At 43.0% G+C, this 16,778-nt stretch overlaps 1 protein-coding gene across 2 annotated transcripts in view; it reads right to left on the reverse strand.

Annotated features, from left to right (window-relative positions):
- Window positions 1-5,277, reverse strand: part of CCNY (cyclin Y) — a 129,816-nt gene extending 124,539 nt beyond the window's left edge. The window contains exon 1 of one of the 2 annotated variants that reach the window (XM_075045836.1): window positions 4,710-5,277. In XM_075045836.1, the coding sequence (XP_074901937.1) occupies window positions 4,710-4,863 (154 nt within the window). In that variant the 5' untranslated portion in view covers window positions 4,864-5,277. The remainder of the gene's footprint in view (window positions 1-4,709) is intronic. The other variant, XM_075045851.1, reaches the window with a different exon arrangement.
- Between the last annotated feature and the right edge of the window lie 11,501 nt (window positions 5,278-16,778).

The following is a 16,778-nucleotide window of genomic DNA, read 5'->3' on the forward strand; positions in this document are numbered from 1 at the left end:
CAGATGAAGCTGATAGCAGAAATAATAAAGAAAGCTGTGAGGTATGCATCACTAGCAGCATGCAGTATAGGGCTAAGTTCAGTGATGTAGGCCACAGCAGGCTCCATTTTTAATTTTTTGTTGCACAAGATTGCAGTGGTACCTTGATAGGTGACCTCTGACAAATGCTTAGGTAGGTAACGCAAACAACAGTACTGAAAAGCATATAGATCACCTCTGTGCAGGGATTCTGGCTAAGGGAACAAGAAAATTTTTGAAAGGGACTATTTTTTTTTTTTTTTTAAAGAATGACTATCCTTTTATGATCCAGGTGTTAGCAGGAATGTCTGTGTGCAACATATCAGATCTTTCATTTGCTTCTGAAGTGCTTGTATCTTGACTTTTGTGAATGTAGGTCAGTTCCTTCACAACGTGCAACCCATCATGCCCTAGCTCTTGAAAACACCAGTATTCCCTTTCAGCAAAATTTCATTAGGTATATGGGGCAGACATTTTAAACCTTTCCTGTATTTTGCTAAAATCTCATAATTCTTATAAAACACAGTAGACAGAGATACACAAATACTAACTAATCTCATTTCAGAGACTCCCATGTGCCAGTTTCAAGAAGGTGGGGGAAAAAAATATGTAAATGAACAAACAAATGGCTTTTTAAAAAGCAGTCCATTCTTAGGAGCCTGTGCATTATGCAGCAAAAAATTAACATGATTGGCCCATCATGAAAAGGGCTGAAGAGGTTGATCAGTGATGCACAGTTGCACAGGATGACATTATCTGAGCTAGCAATGAAAAATGACCTAGTGACATTAGCAGGAGTTTACAAAGAGGGGAGAAGAAAATCTGAATTTTGTGGGGCTGGGGGTGATGGAGGATGAGACAGGAGAGGGGCTAATCATTAAGAACTGTCTTTCCTTCAAATAGCCTAGGAACTCTCCATCTAGTCTCTATTTCAAGAACAGCCTTTTGGCCAGTTTCATTATAGGGTATCAGCTTTGCTTCATGCCATCATATTTGTGGTAAGACATCCCTTCGCCCCCTCCCTACAGCTCCATACTTGAAAAGCTTACTACAGAAATCATGCTTCAAACAATCACATTTGAGCACATCACCACATGCTGCTTTTTCTCAAGTTAAACCAACAGTGGGTCTGACTGTGTGACCTGATGATGTAAATAAAGAGTAAGTGGAGTCCAGACTATGGTCAGTCCAGCTAGCCAGGATTTAAACAATGCATACATCAAGATGCTTACACAGCTTGCACAGACAAAAGTTTATATGCAAATGAGATACAGAATCTGATATCATTTTTACTTATTGTTGTAATTAACGCTACTGTAAAAAAATGTCTCGATGACAAACAGATAGAGCTAGGAATCTGCAAGTCTTGAATCCACTGCCATAATTTTTTTAAAGTGAATTTTTAAATGTGAAGCACTGAAGTACGTTGAAGCTCCCCCTTAGCAATAAATCACCAAAAACAGACAGTAACCTCTGTATGTTACAATTATTCTCTTGCTCTTTCTCAAAAAAAACCAGAAGTAAAAATCTGTCAGGTGTTCTTCTTTATCATGAGCCTGTACAAACAAAATAGAAAAAAAAAGGGGGAAAAAAGCGTTCTGGTGACTGCATAATATTCAGAGAGGCAATTTTGCACATGTGTGGATTTTTATAGAAATCCATTACCTTCTTAGAAATTTGGAGGGGGGGGGGGGGGGGAGAAAGAGAAATTCACCATTATCTTTCTCCAGAATAAGTCATTTGCTATAAAACCCATTCCAACTGAAGCAGAATTCCTACAACCATTCTTTGAAAAACTGCTACTGGATTGGGTATTGTACTTGAATTATAGGAGACAATTCAAAGGCATGATCTTGAAGGCAGATTTGACAAATGTTTCCTTATGAAGTATATAAGACTGGCAAACGTCAAACAGTTGTACTAGTATGAAAACTTCCAATTAAATCACTCAAAGGTTTGACATCCCTCCCTATTTTTCTTCCTCCTTCTCATCCTGCCAGAAACGGGGTCTGCAACTGTGAAAACCACTCGTCTCTTAAAACCTTAAGCAGCCCACAGCCAATCTAAAGGTTCCAGAAGTTCTTGTTTTATTCAAGCAGCTTCACCCACTCCAAAAAATAAAATGTTTCATGAATTTCCATGAATATAAGCATGAGAGTAACTTCCACATGGAACACATTAACTCAGAGACTGCATGTCATGATTTGTCACAGTCCCCGACAGTACCACTCACAAGGTAATTTGCTTGCTAGGGACACAAATTTGCACTTTGGGAGCCTGGCTGTCACTGCCACATGTACTGAGCCGGATGGAAGGGAAAGCTTGAAGAACAGCAAGAAACATAAATTTGCAGTGTCAAAAAAGTTTCTTTTCAGTGTATCAGTCTTTGGTATCACTTAAAAAAAAAAAAAAAGTACACTTGGCACCACTACCAATTTGAGAAACTCTTGAAAACACTTTATGACCTGCAGGAACACTAAGGAATCAATACCCAGCATTTTCTCTTCATGGCACAGATAACCAGACTATTGTTCTTTCACTGTAAAGAACATCATTGTAAAATGATAAAAATATCATTAGAGTTCTCTGTTGTGAAGTTTTTCCCCACCCCAGTGTCTCATCTGTAAACATCTGTATGCCATACAATGTCAAACAATTCAACAACAAAAACATAATAACTAGTCTAATAGGAAATAAAATTTGAGAAACACAGTATCATCTTATTACATTTAGTAATCAGTCTATCATCTTTCACCAAAAGACCTTCAGTGAATATGACTCCAGGGTAACAGACCTGCAACAAAGCACACTTCAAAAAGCTGCTTTACCCAAAGTATCTCCAGTTGTTTTGTGTGTACACACATTTATTGTCCATCAGTCTCCCCAGTGAAAACTTATTTCTCAGACTCTATCCATAAAAAGGGGCAAGACTACAGTAAGGCATAGAAAGGGAAGCCAAAATTGTTTGCTCTTTTTCAGAATTAAGGACAGCTTGCCCATTTGAAAATGTGACACTGCACTGACAATAGTCCCAGATCAAAACCAACAAAATTTAAAAATAAATAATACAAAAGGTATTCTCCATGTTCTAACAAGAGGTTACAACTCTAAGCTTGAAACATGCCACAGTTTAAAGGAGAAGAGAGACAGAATACACGTGTCTTGATCCAACAAATGAAACGACCAACAAAGATTTTTTTTTTTTTGCAAGTAACTACCAAGATGCAGGAACTTACCTGCATTACACGCACATTTTAACAAGCACACATGCACTTACTATTTCCACCTATGCCCTTCTTCCCATCCTGAAAAAAAACTACGTCAAGAACAAGGCACAAAACCTGCACATCTCTGACCAAAAACTCTGTGCTGGTATAGATGGAGAAATCCGTACCATCAGAGAGAGCTGCATGCTGCTATGCTGGACAACCCTGGTGTTGGAAGAATTAATCATTCATAGATCAACAATTGGTTCTTTCATCTCCCTGGCTTTCTCAGACCAGACCATTATGTATTTTTTTCCACCTACTGATCATGTTATGCTCCAATTTTTCAGCCGCATGTAGCGAAGACAGTTGAAAAACATTCATATTTCCAGCATGTATCTCGTTAAAAGAAATGATCTTAACCAGAGAGGGAACCCATCTGCTTCTATGGGCTTCATAAGTTTGCCAGCGTCCAAGAACTGACTTAACATAAAACTCTGCAGTAAAATCGCCATCGAATAAGCTACCAAAAAGATGTGGCAGGCAAATTGAAGCGCACCGAAGTCACTCTTTCTGGCTTTCTACCAAGGGCAGTTCATGTAAGCTAATCCATGAGATAGCTGACCTTTTACCAAGTAAACTTTTAGGACTAAACACTTCGGCTAATCAAAACCTGAATTACACATATACGTTAAACCACATCTTTAAAATTAAGCTGTATCCTGGTCAGCCAAAACAGCAGCACGTTCAGTCGTCACCGCACCAAGAGGAATACGGCTTTTCGGAACACCACTGCAGAGAAAGAGAGGGAGAGGGAAAGGAGGCAGGTACTCGTGATTTCGCAGAGCGCTGCCTCATCGCGGCAGCCACGGCGGGGAAGAAAAAGTCACCGGGAGAGAGGGTCGGCGGGGGAAACATTTCTCCCGCTTCCACCGCTGCCCGGGTTCGTCCTTCAAAGCCCCGGCCCCGCAGAGGCCTGGCAGGTGCCACACCGGCAGGTGACGTTCGCTGGGTACAGCGGGGACCGCGCTGCCCAGCCCTGCGAGCAACAGGGACGGAGCGGAACGGAACCCAGCCCCGAGAGAGCCCGCCGGGCCCCCGCCGCTGCGGGCGGCTGTCCACCCTGGGGGGGTGCGGGGGGAAGGGTCTGGGGCAGCGCAGAGCCGGGACCAGCGGGCTGCGCCTTGCCAGAGGATGCGGCGGGGGCCGCCGGCCGGCGTCCCTCTCCCCGGGGAGAGGAGCGGCTCCGGAGGCTGAGCCCCGCGCGGATGCGCGGCGACCGCCCCGTCAGCCCCACGGGGGCGGCCGTGGGGACCGACACCGGGCAGGGCGTCAGGGCAGCGGGGCTCAGCGCCCGGACCGACCGGCCCCACCCGCGGAGGGGGGGGGGGGGGAGCCGCCCGGGGCAGAGCCGTGGCCCCGCCGCAGGGAGGGGGAGGAAGGGAGGGGAAGGGAAGCGGGGGGCTCTCGCCGGGCCGCCCTCACCGTCGATGTTCTCCCGGTCGCTGATGTGCTGCAGGTTGCAGCCCGTGTCCTCCCGGCTCAGCTCGGCCTCGGGGCGGTAGGACTCCAGCCGGGAGTGGGCATTCCTGCGCAGCTTGGGGCTGGAGGAGACGCAGCAGGAGGTGGTGTTCCCCATCTTCTCGGCCCGGCCCCGGCCCCGGCTCGGGAGGAGGCGAGGGGCGGCCGGTCAGCAGGGGCGGCGGGAAGCCATGGGCAGCGGCGGCGGCGAGGGGGAGCGGCGGGGGAAGAGGCGGCGGCTGCGGCGCCCTGCGGCTGCACTGGCCGGCGGGTCCCCCCGGCGGCTCATCCGCGGAGGCAGCTCCGCAGCGCGGCCCGCCGGCGTGGGCTGCGGCAGCTAAGCCCTCCTCCGCGGGCGGGCAGCGCAGGGCCCGCCGAAGCACAGCCCCATCGCCGGCGGCGGGGCCGCCGCGCTCCTCCCCCGCCCCCGCGCAGCCGCCGGGCCCGCTCCACGCACGCACCCACGCGGCAGCGCCGCAACCTCCGCGGCAGCCGCAGCACCGGCAGCGGCAGCAGCAGCCGCCCCGGGCGGCCCCCGCTAACCGGTTCCGGTTCAAGCGGGCGGTGACGCCTCCCGCCGGGCGGGCTGCGAGAGCTCCGGGGCGGGGGTGGGGGATCGGGGGGACGCGGCGGTGCCCGGCCGGGCGGACGGGGCCGCCCCGGCAGCCGGTGGAGCCCGCCTTCAGCGGCCCCCCCCCTCCTCCCCCGCCCGGGGGGCGCCCGCCGCGCTGAGGGGGCTGCGGCCCGCCGGCGGGGAGCCGGCCCTCCTGCTCCGGGCGTCCGCGGCCGCCCTCCGCGCAGTGGAAGAGCCGCGTTTTTACGCAGTCCGAGAGGAAGGCGCGGTGTTCAGGGGGTCGCGGCAGCGGCTGCTGCCCGGCTGGGCGCTTCCCTGCTCCGAGGCGGGGAAGAGGCGCAGGGCCGGGAACCGCAGCGGCCGGTGCCCCCGCGGGGCTGGTGGGGGTGGCCCGGCGGGGAGCCGTGCCTCGGGAAACCGCCGGCCGCCTTTCCGCATCCCCGCGGGAAGCCTGCGTGGCGGCCGGCCTGGTGGCGGTTTCGGCCCCCATCTAGGCCCGAAGAGCACGGTGGCCGGACCCACCGCCCGCCAGCCCCGCGGCCGAGAAGCCTGCACGCAGCTGCCCGAAGGAAATTGGCACCCGTGTCTCTTAGCTCTGTGAGGAGCGCCCAGATTCTTTGAGAACTTGCTGTTAAGCTCTCCGTTAGACTGAGGGTGTCAAAGGAGGAGGGAGGGCGGGTAACGTGCCCCTGCATACCGCTTTCCCCGTCTTCAGAGCCGCTTTTCAGTATCTGTCTAATGCTAAAGGTGGGGATCGTGCATGTTTTTCATTAGGGGTTTTTTTTTCATTTCTACAATCTGTAATCTAAGCAAATCTCGTGACTACTGGAGGTCTGAGTCATGGCAGTTGAATGGTTACACTGATAACTTGATAACAGAAAAACACATATATGTGTTTATAAAAAATGCTTTGACTTACAGCCCCGTGTCCAGGGAACCATTACTTGTTACTCCACCAGGCATCTCGTGATACCTGATGTTTTCACACGATCCGCGCAAGTCAGATGATGACATGAAAGACTTCTGAGTTTTCATCCTACGTTTTTCTTCAGATCACACATTGCAAAGAAAAATTCATTTTTAATTTTCAGCTGCTTTGAATGTTTATTTGATGCAAATGTACCCTCGTGGGGTACAAAGAAACAACAAGAAAGAAAAAGAACATTGTTTTTTTAAAAAAAATACTATGTTGAGGATGTTTTCTGTAACTAAGACACACACCACCACCACCCCCCAAGCATGGATGGGCAGCAGTTTGTGAGTTACGTTGTCCCTTTGCGTTTGAGTAACTGAAGATGAGTAAGAATACGTTCAGCATCTCTTGTGTATTAGTGGCTTCAGTAGCCAACATCTGAACAAAAGGAGATTAAATACTTGCTGGTGCTCTGGTTTAGAAATGTTACCTTGTAGGATGTCAGGCTAACACTAGCGCTGTCCACCACCAGGCAGGTCGCTGCTCGCTGAGGGCACCTCGGGCTTGTCCTTCGAGCCCTTCGGCTGCCACCTGAGCCTGCTCGCAGCCCGTTCCTCTGATCAGACCAGGCCTGGGCATCAGCTGGGCTCTTGTCGGCAGGGTTGATTAAATCTCAAACGGGCATAAGCAGGAATCAGAAAATTTCAAACACAATTTTGTAAGAATCAAATCATCTTGGCATAGATACAATAGAATAATAAAACGTTACTGAAATGCCTAGCTTACCACATCTCACAGGAGGACCTCAACAGAGCTAGAGACACCTCTGTGGAAGAATCATCTGTCTGCCTGCCTGCCATGGCTCTCTGACCTGCCCTGCCCTGTTAAATTCTACCTTCCTGTAGGAATCGGGGACACTTAGCCATTTCTGGCCTTCTTGACCTGTAGTCTCCCAGCATGACTACTCCTAGGGTGCCAGTGCCATTGACTTGTAAGTACACGCTTGGATAACGTTAACTGGGAAGCCGTTGTGTTGCCATGCCTTGCTGTAGCAATCCCACTAAATTTTTTAGGCATGCAGGAAACATTTCAAAACCCCTAATTATTTAGAAACTTTTTAACAGCTCTAAATCTATTGTAGCAAATCCTTAGTCAGATTTTGCAATTTATACTTATTCCACAATTTTCATAAGCTTTGAAACAAAACAGGCAACGACATAATGATGGAGATGGTAGGTTAATTGCAAAGTCTGCTTCTCTAAGATAAGCAGAGCTCAGAAAGACATATTTTCTTCATTAAAAAGGAATGATTTAAACTTTGGTCTATATTTAAAACTAGTATTCTAAAAGTAAACATTTTAAATGGTTTTAAATATAAAGTATTTAAAACTTGTGATCATCAGTTGTGACCATGTAATCACCCTGTAGCTACCTATTTTCTTACTTGCAGTCTTTTGTTCTGAATTTTTCATATACCTTTATTCCTCCTCCTCTCACCCTAAGAGCTTGCTGAAGTACATTATAATGACAAAGGTGCTACAATACATATTTAAAGTCAAAGAAAAGGAACGCTGCTCTAGGGTAATGGTCTCCCGCTGGTATCTAAGAGCTGAGAAAAGTACATGGGTGAAATCTATGTCAGGAAAGCATGTTTGGTTTTCAATTATGATTATTTCAGCTAGATCAAGAGTGTAATGCAAATGTAGTTTTATTATTTGATAAATATTGGTACAGCAAGAACAGTTCACCGTACCTTATTGACATGCTTAGATGTCATGTATGTCACAAGAAGATCGTTTGTGCCTTTCTTTGATCAGAGATCATTCTGTTCTTGAGGTTTAAGATTATGTATTTTAAGGAGTTTGCTCTCCTGAGCAACTTCATGCATCAGCGGAGGAACACCATAAACACCTCCTTAAACTAAGGCCAAGGCTTTCAAGGCTGGTCAGCACTGAGGTACGTCTGTTTATAAAGGGCTTATCCCTGCACAAAGATGCTTTCGAATCTGTAGCATCTCCACTATATGGAAGACAATGAATTTTAACAGGTTAAATATTAATGATGTGACCCATTAAATTTTGTGCTTGAAATCTTCCTGGAACATTATCGAAAAATCTGTGTTTCAAGCCAGCAGATGTAGGTCACTGTCTTGCTTAGATAAGATTTTTATCTATTTTGAGTAGATAAAAATATTATTTAATCCAAACCTGCTTTCTTCTTGCAAAACAAACAACATGGGAAGCACGGTTTTTACAAAAAATCCTTAAGATTGATGACAACCAGATCTTTTGATTCTGCTCATCTTTCAAATACAGTCTGAGAAATTTGTGTCACACAATACCTTCCCCACACCGCCATCTAATGTTTAATAAGAGTCCTACTGGCAATTTGGGCATACATTCACTCTAAAATGCCATATTGTCAAATTTATCACAGAGCTAATCGTTGTACGGAGTTTAAGCAAAAGCTTAACATGAACATGCCTATGTAAAAAGTGATCTGGCTGGTGAACTGAATCATACCCTAAATTCTGTTGACTGTAATAGCTAAATTTCTTCTGACTATGATATTAAATTCCAAATCAACTAAAACCGCAGTGATGAACACACCTGAGGAATGTTAATTATTATCCCTCTGATAATTCTATTTGTTATTACTTATGTTTACTGTTACAACCCTAAATTCAGTAGCAGTAAAAGACTTTCTTCCTCAAGGCAAGTTCAGAATGCATCATACTTGATTCTGACCCAACCCATATGGCAAAGCCTTTCACTGTGCTCCTCCAGAGAATGCATTCGTGGGTCATGTCTTAGATTCCCACCCCTACGGATCTGAATGGACTGCTGCTGTGGCAGATTTCTCCTTTGCTTAAGAGGTTGATTCTTCTAGATTAAGGCAGTCTTCTCTTTCTTGGAGGGAGAAATCCAGTGCTTGCCAAAACCCACCCTTTCAGACATCACGAGTTATCTGAAGCCCTTTCTATCCCTACCCCAACCGTTGTGCTGTCATCAGAGATATTTGGAGGTTTCCGTGGTACTTAGCAGATAGCTGCAGCGACTGTTCACAGGAAAGACATCAAGACCTAACGAGAAATGTGTAAGAGATGGGAGTTATTGCTTAGAGTTACCTAGCTTAAAAATACTCAAGTGGTATCAGTGAAGTTAGTCCTTTGGTGAATGGCACTCTTGTTCCTCAGAAATCAAGTACCTTATTTGAATCGGAGAGAAACACGTGAAGAGTAAATCAAGATTTCTTTTGAAGGAGGAAATAGGTGATTCAAGAATGAAGGTGATACACTGGAGAGCAGGTGTTAGAATACTTCCCTAAATGTACATAGCCCAGATAAGTGTATCTTATATTATTATAATTTTTATTATTGCTCTATTATTCACCAGCTTGAAATCACCACACAAAGAGGCAGTTTCCACTCAACTAGGGAAAGATTGTTAATTGTTTTAGGTGAAGCACTTCAAGAACAACTATGCTGGAATATTAAAATATATAAATATAACTTTTCATAATATTTTCTTTTTATTTCTTCAAGGATGGAACAAGATACGATCTGCACTTGGAAGCAGCCAGAAACCCACGCATTATGCATATGAGGGAAGATCACCCATATAGCACAGATCTGCAATGAGAATTGGGAGGGGAGGAGTCACTTCAGCAAATTGTACCATGGATGCTCTTGCATTGTGGAGGAAGGCACAGGCAATTGGATTTAACCAGCTGGGTGGAATTTGATTGGATTAGCTTTGGCACAGTTTCACATACTCTTTAATTTATCAGTGAATGGAGTAACTATATTGGAAAGCTACTGGGGAAAACCAACATTGCCCCTGATGCTACTGTCGTAGGCAGATAGAGCACAATCCCATACAGTCTCTCTCTCTGTTTTTCTCTCTTCATTGTCTCCCTAGTTAGTTTTTTTGTGCCAGTGTGTGTCTTCCCATATCAGGATTGGCTGCCTTTCCTTGGTCTGAGATCTTGGCACGTAAGGAGCAATAATTACCTAATAGTATGGCTTGATGACTACGAGCAAGGGTGGGAGTGCCCCCTCTTGAACAATAAAAGCCCTTGTAGGGAAAACCCTAACTACACAAAACAAAATAATGTGTAAAAACAGGCAGTGCTGCCACAAAGCACTTTGCCAGCTAGAGAGTCTATATGGAGTATGAATAAGAGCCTACTGTGTTTTAGTCCTTTCTGCTTGTGAAAGGTCCCATTCTATAAAGAGCTATCTGTTAATCTCCTCTGATTTCATACAAGTCTAGGCAAGTATAACTTCTTTAGTTTCAATGAAGCTAGTTCTAATTTACACTAAGAATGAGATCTGAACCAGGCCCAGCAGTATGGGAGAGCATGTTCAGACAGAACTGTTTTCTCTCAAATTCATCTTAAGAAAATAAAATAAACCACTTTCACCCAACTCTCAATACCTAGCAATTTTGAGTAGCAGTCATGGCAGCTCGCAGTCAGAAATATTTATGTGTAGTGTGAGCTTACAAGTCCTGTAATATGAGCTAATATAGGTTAATATGCAAGGGATTCAAGTATTCAGAAACATAGCTCGCCAGAAAAGCATGTGTCTCTACATACATTTGCTCAGGCTGAGCTGTCTACATGAAGAAGAGCATGAGGGAAGTTTAGTACTTCAGCCTACAGCTCCCTGGACCACCGGCCTTTTTAACTGTAATAATAGAGGGCTTTGTTTAAAGAATAGATTTGAAGAAATTAAAGGTTTCAGAGACAGGGAATCAAGATAAATAGGGTGAACTGTACAGACTCATTTCAAGAACTGTTCCTGTGAAACACATTCTCAAACTGAGTAAAGTTCTGCTAAGTATTAACATCTATGTTGAGTGAAAATAGACTTTCCTCAGTTAATTTTCAAATCAAGAGGTGAAATTAAAAAGTGAGGAAATTCTCAGTATGAAAATTAAAGCTCCTGTAGTGTCCGAGTTTTCAACAGAGAAGTGTCCAGGCATGAACCTTGTTGATTTTTCGCAAGGTATTACAATTGTAAATACCTGTAGGAACTCATTTAGAATTGCAGAGAGGCCAAAAATCACCCTTCTCAAGACAAATCCCCTGTGTATATGCCTGGAAAATACAGAAAATGGAAATACGGATCTTAGAGGTAAAGAAGCAAAAATTAATTAATGCACTTAACAAATGAACAGCAGATATATAATTTTGAGTGTGTGCTTCTTAAAGATTTTGTTCCACTTCCTCAGGTCCTATATTGTATTAGGCAGTACCCTTTCCTTTGAAAAATAATGTAAGATTGAAAACTATGCACCTAGATGGGCCAAAAGTTTTTCTTTGTTTTCTATTTGAACAGTGAATTCCATCCACTATCAGTGGGCATTGGTATCAATGTCCGTTGAGTAGAAAGGCTGGCCTACAAAATTACTAAAAACATTAACTTCTTTGTATGATTTGCAAAGTCCTTTCCCTCTCAATGAAAAAGTACCCAGGACATAAGCAAGCCTACAAAATTAAAATTGAGGGTCTTGTATGAACATTTAAAAATTTCCCCTCAAATATAGCAAAAGGTGGCATGATCGTTAGAATCAGTTTCCTTTATTTTGGCAAAAAAAGGAAGAGAAGGCTTTAGCCTTTGACCAGGTGAAGCTGCTTTTTTTTCTTCAGTTGCTCTCAGCACGCCTTCAGTCAGACACATTGTAAGTCATCTGAAGGGAAAGCTTGAACTCTTTCTGCTTATTCATTTACTATGTTTTAAATTACATAATCACAGAGATAGTATTACTGCTTGCTTTCTTTTTGAGAATAACCACCCACTGATTTGCACACAGTCACGGAACCAAAATTCAGTTTTCTGCTCCACTGCAGACTGTGCGAGACTTTTGAAAACCCCTTCGTTCCAGTTTCTCAGATCCCTTTCAGTGAAATGGGAATAATATAATCTCACTATATGAAAGGGTATTTTTAAGACTAAAATCTTTAAAACAGCAAGTTGTTCATGGGTTACAGGAAAGGGGACCAAATAAATAAAATGGCTAGATTACTCTGTAATTGTAGATATGCTATCCTATCACGGTACTTCTGATGTGCATGCTAACATTGCTCGATGCAGACAGTGCCTGTACCTGTCATTACATGTGAAACAAGTTCTTGGCTGTTGTAATGCATTTTGCCACTTGTGTAGCTTATTAACTTTGCTGTCATCATCACTCAACAAGCAAATACATCAGTTGATAGAAGAAATGCCAACGTGAGAATAGTAAGTTCATAGGTTAAAAAAAGTCATCTATTGTCTATAAATGGACTTGGTGTAAATCACCAGAGTCTGCAAAATGGACCTGGGAAAATTAGTCACTGACCTACAAACGCTTCCCACTGGATGTCTGTGAATCCATTTCACACAGTTAAAAGTGACAAGAACTAAAGCAGATGAAGAAGCAGGACCATATGGTAAAATAGAGTCCTAGCAAACATGAAAATGAAACCAAGAAGTACAAGTAATAAAAATACATTAATACTACTGTGCGATTATTCTAAGTAATCAAAAGGCAAAATCACCCATTTAAAGCTACTTTTTAATACAAGTAAAAATCAGGGAATCTAAACTCTTAACGAGGAAATTATTATATATTTTCACTATCCTGCAGTCCTTGTGGCAGGTCTGGAATTTCGGCAGCTGGCCAGCCAGAAGGCCTTGTGATCTGCCACTGCATCTAGCAATGTGTGGTTAAACAGGGAACTCAGCACAGCAATTTCTGCTGACTAACATTGGGAAGAATCTAGTCAATTTGAATTATACTTCAAATTAAAAAGAATATAATTAATGAAGACATTTTTGTCTCAAATAAGGATCTAGCTTGCTGGTTTTCCTTCTAAGTTAATGCTGCCCTGCACTGCTGGAACTCTTCAGCTAACACTTTACCAAAGTGTCCTCTGCTGACAAACCTCTGTCACTCATAAAACGCCCCTTGGGGAGCGCTACAGGAGATAAAATACGTGCATTAGAACAGGTATTTTCTTAAGCCCAGTTCACTGCATTGCCAGGTTTATTGTAGCATAATTTTGTTGCGCTCAGGAGTGTGACACTTCAAAAACACTGACTAATTTGGTGATGAGTGTCCCTTTACTTTAAAGCTACTTAACTGGAAAGGATTTAGAGACACAGGATTTAGATTTTTACATTCCAGGGACTTTGAACTGCCACAAATTTTGACAATTAAGTTCTAATAAATAACATAAAAGCATATTACAACATATGACTATAAATTGCAACCCTCCTAGATACACTTGGCTCCAAACTGAGAAGTCAGGCCTCCTCAAATTCATTTTTCAAAACAGAAAGGTATCTTGTATAATACAGGACAGAATATCTGTCTATAAGCATATGCATGTTTTCTTCAAGTCTTATTACAAAACTTCTAAAATAGCAACAAGATCTTTCCAATAAATAGCAAAAGCATAATAAAAGAAGACTTTGTGTTTGTTTGTTTCTGCAATCTCCAAGTTAAAATAGTTTCTAACACTGGGTGAATTACATGAATTGCAAAATTTGGTACAAGACTACAAAGCAAAATTCTTTCTTTGGAGTGCTTAGGCAATTCAGGTCAGATGTTCACAGTTGCCCCTTTAAAGCTTTAAAGCCGATGAAATCCAGTCTTTGGACTTTATTAATGGATTCAAGTTATACAAAGTCTCTAACGTCAACCTTCATTGTCTTTGTCCATAATAAAGTTGCTAAAGATACATCTCATTGTTTAAATACAGTGGTTTATCCATCATGACAATACAGTATTTTCTCTGAGGCTGTTAACCAGTTTCATAATTTTCCCAGTTGTTCAGACTGAGATATGTTAAGAATTCACAGCTGGTATGGGACTGCCTACATAGCTAAAATATGTGTCTTGGTGGTGGCTAATATTTCTCATCACATATGTGTTGGTAAAGTGTTTAGGATTAATCACACTGCTGGCCACAGTGTAGCCAACAAAAGGAGAAAATATTATACATGAAAGCAATGCAAAATACATCTTCTACCATTCATCTAGAGTGTTAGGGCTCATAGACTCTTTGAGTTTGATCTATACCCTTAATCATGCACAATCCTGTTGGCAAGAGTTAAAAAAAAAATAAAAAAAATAAAAACCAAAACCAGGTTTGCAGAACAAAACTCCCCAGAAGCAACCACTGGAAGAAACAGAAATACAACCACCAAGTTAACTGTCTCACTGCAAGCACTCACTCCCCCAAATATCCTGCTTTTACACGTTTAAACTTTGTGTGCAAATCTGCAGATGCCATCAAAGCAGTAAATGTGTCAGGGGCCCCTGTAGAATAAAAATTGAATGGTAGGGTCAGTCATAGGGAGAGTCCCAACAACTCGAAGCCTTAGCCTGATCGCTCCTTCATCCTCACTCTACCAATCACTGCTCATTTTAGCAAGTCCATAGCTATCAAGAACATTCCTTTTTTTTCATAGAGGATAGGTCATGTTGTAAAGAGTGTATTTCCACTGACACTGCGTCAAATCACTCGGGCCCAATGACAGCAACACTTGCATGTTTCTAAGAGGGTAATTTCAGAAGGGAGATTTGCCACCCTGAACTTTGGAGGTAAATGCCTCCTTTCCAGTGAAAGTAAACAAGAACCAACAGCCTAACTTTCATTTGCACCATTGAAAATCTCACCCTACAACAGACATTTCCAAGATACAGAACTTCTAGATCCTACTAATGGTACGCAAATTATTTCAAAATGGCAAACACAGAAAGACACAAAACTGTCCCTCTTTCCTTTCCCTGGGACAAAGCATAGTACATAACCAGAAGAAGGAAAACCATTGTGTGTTATTTCCTCCTGCACACACATGTGAGTTGGGAACTTTAGCTGCCCCCAGTGATGGAGTTTCCTAACTTTTACACTGACCTCCCCAAAAAGCCAAAATACACTATCTGAAATTTACTCTAAATCATAAGTGTTCACTGCTATAAAACTGGCTGTCCTGATCTCTCGTATGCATGGTCATGTCTGTTCCCCTCTGCCAACATTACTATTTGTGTGGCCCTATAGGAAGCTACATCAGGAGCCTGTTCTGGCTGAAGCTAAATCAGCCAAAACAGTTTTCTGCCAGTTTCTAACCCAGCTTACCCTGTAGCTGTGTCAACGTTATTACTAGCTCAAGAGAAGCAGTGGAAATACGCGACTGGGGCAAGATAGGACTGTTTTTTCTGGCTCATGGTTTCACTTGAGGAGCTTAAGTGACTGAGACAGCAGCCTAAATTTGGGAATCATGTCTGAGAGCAAATGTATTCTCATCAATCCTCTCATTTCATTACTACTCCTACACTGCCATTTCCTTTTCCAGGACATTTCAATGCCTTTTCTAAGTAAGCTGCTGAAATAAAAGCAGGACAGTATTTTTAATCAAGTGAATTTGACTAGTGCCAGACAACTGTAGCTTCAGCAGTTTATTTGAAATCGTCCACCGTGCTGTTCTCTCTATATTGGTTATACCATTTGCTTCCACTTCAAGAACCTGGAACATCAGACAGCATTGCTGAGCAGACTAAGAATCAGAAATATACAATATGGATATTGAAACAAGCACTGGCTTTTTGTTAATCCTATCTTTACCTGTCATGCTGGAAATCTTAATTCTGAATTACCTCATTTCACAAGCAGAGCTGCTGGACCTCTGCTTGTGTAATTTTGGAAATGTATTTTTAAGTAAAAGGTGCAATGCTTTCTGCTGTGTCGAAGGAAAATTAGAATCATAATGTTCTGTCAGAGAAGGAGTTACATATTTTTGACAACAGAAAAAAGTTCAGCTGAAAATGAGAGGCTATGTAATGAAGTGAAACTTAATCTCTCTTCATGCCACTTCTCAGAAAGAAAATATTAACAGCTACTGCACAATCACCCACCACTCCAGCTTACTATCGGTTAGACATGCGGAAATTGCAAGCTATTGGATTCTACTTCCAAAGCTGTGATGTCATGCTAGTCTTGACTTCTAGCAATCTACTTGAGTGTTATAGGAGATGATGCAATAGAGAAGATTGAGAAGCACATTATCTAGCTGCTCCCTACACAAACCCAACAAAAATATATTACATCAGGATATAACCAATTATAATAAATTTGAGATTATCTACCCTTTGAGGAAAGGCCTGCAAATGCAAAGCACTCTCAGTTCTTACTGACGCCTTTCAGATTATACAGTATTATTTTTATGAGAAGCGTTGGCATGAGAGTCCTAGAAAAATAATTTTCACACACTTGTAGAACAAGTATAGCCTGGAAGAATTAAACCTTAGCTTCCTTGCAGTTGTCTCCAAGTTTACTGAATTCCACCTGAAAGAAGAGAAAAATTACTCCTTCAGTTCTGGAAGTCTAGGTTAAGAGTGGGCAGTTTTACTTCTGCGCATTTTCGAGATAAGGATACTTCTGTATTGTCTCGAGTATCTCATTAATACTTTTATTTACAAACATACTTACACATCTGGGACTTGCTCTGGAAATATTTTTATGGGCAGAGGTCAAGGTTTTTCAGATTTTGTCC

This window comes from Buteo buteo, chromosome 2, assembly GCF_964188355.1.
Source record: "Buteo buteo chromosome 2, bButBut1.hap1.1, whole genome shotgun sequence".
NCBI lineage: Eukaryota > Metazoa > Chordata > Aves > Accipitriformes > Accipitridae > Buteo > Buteo buteo.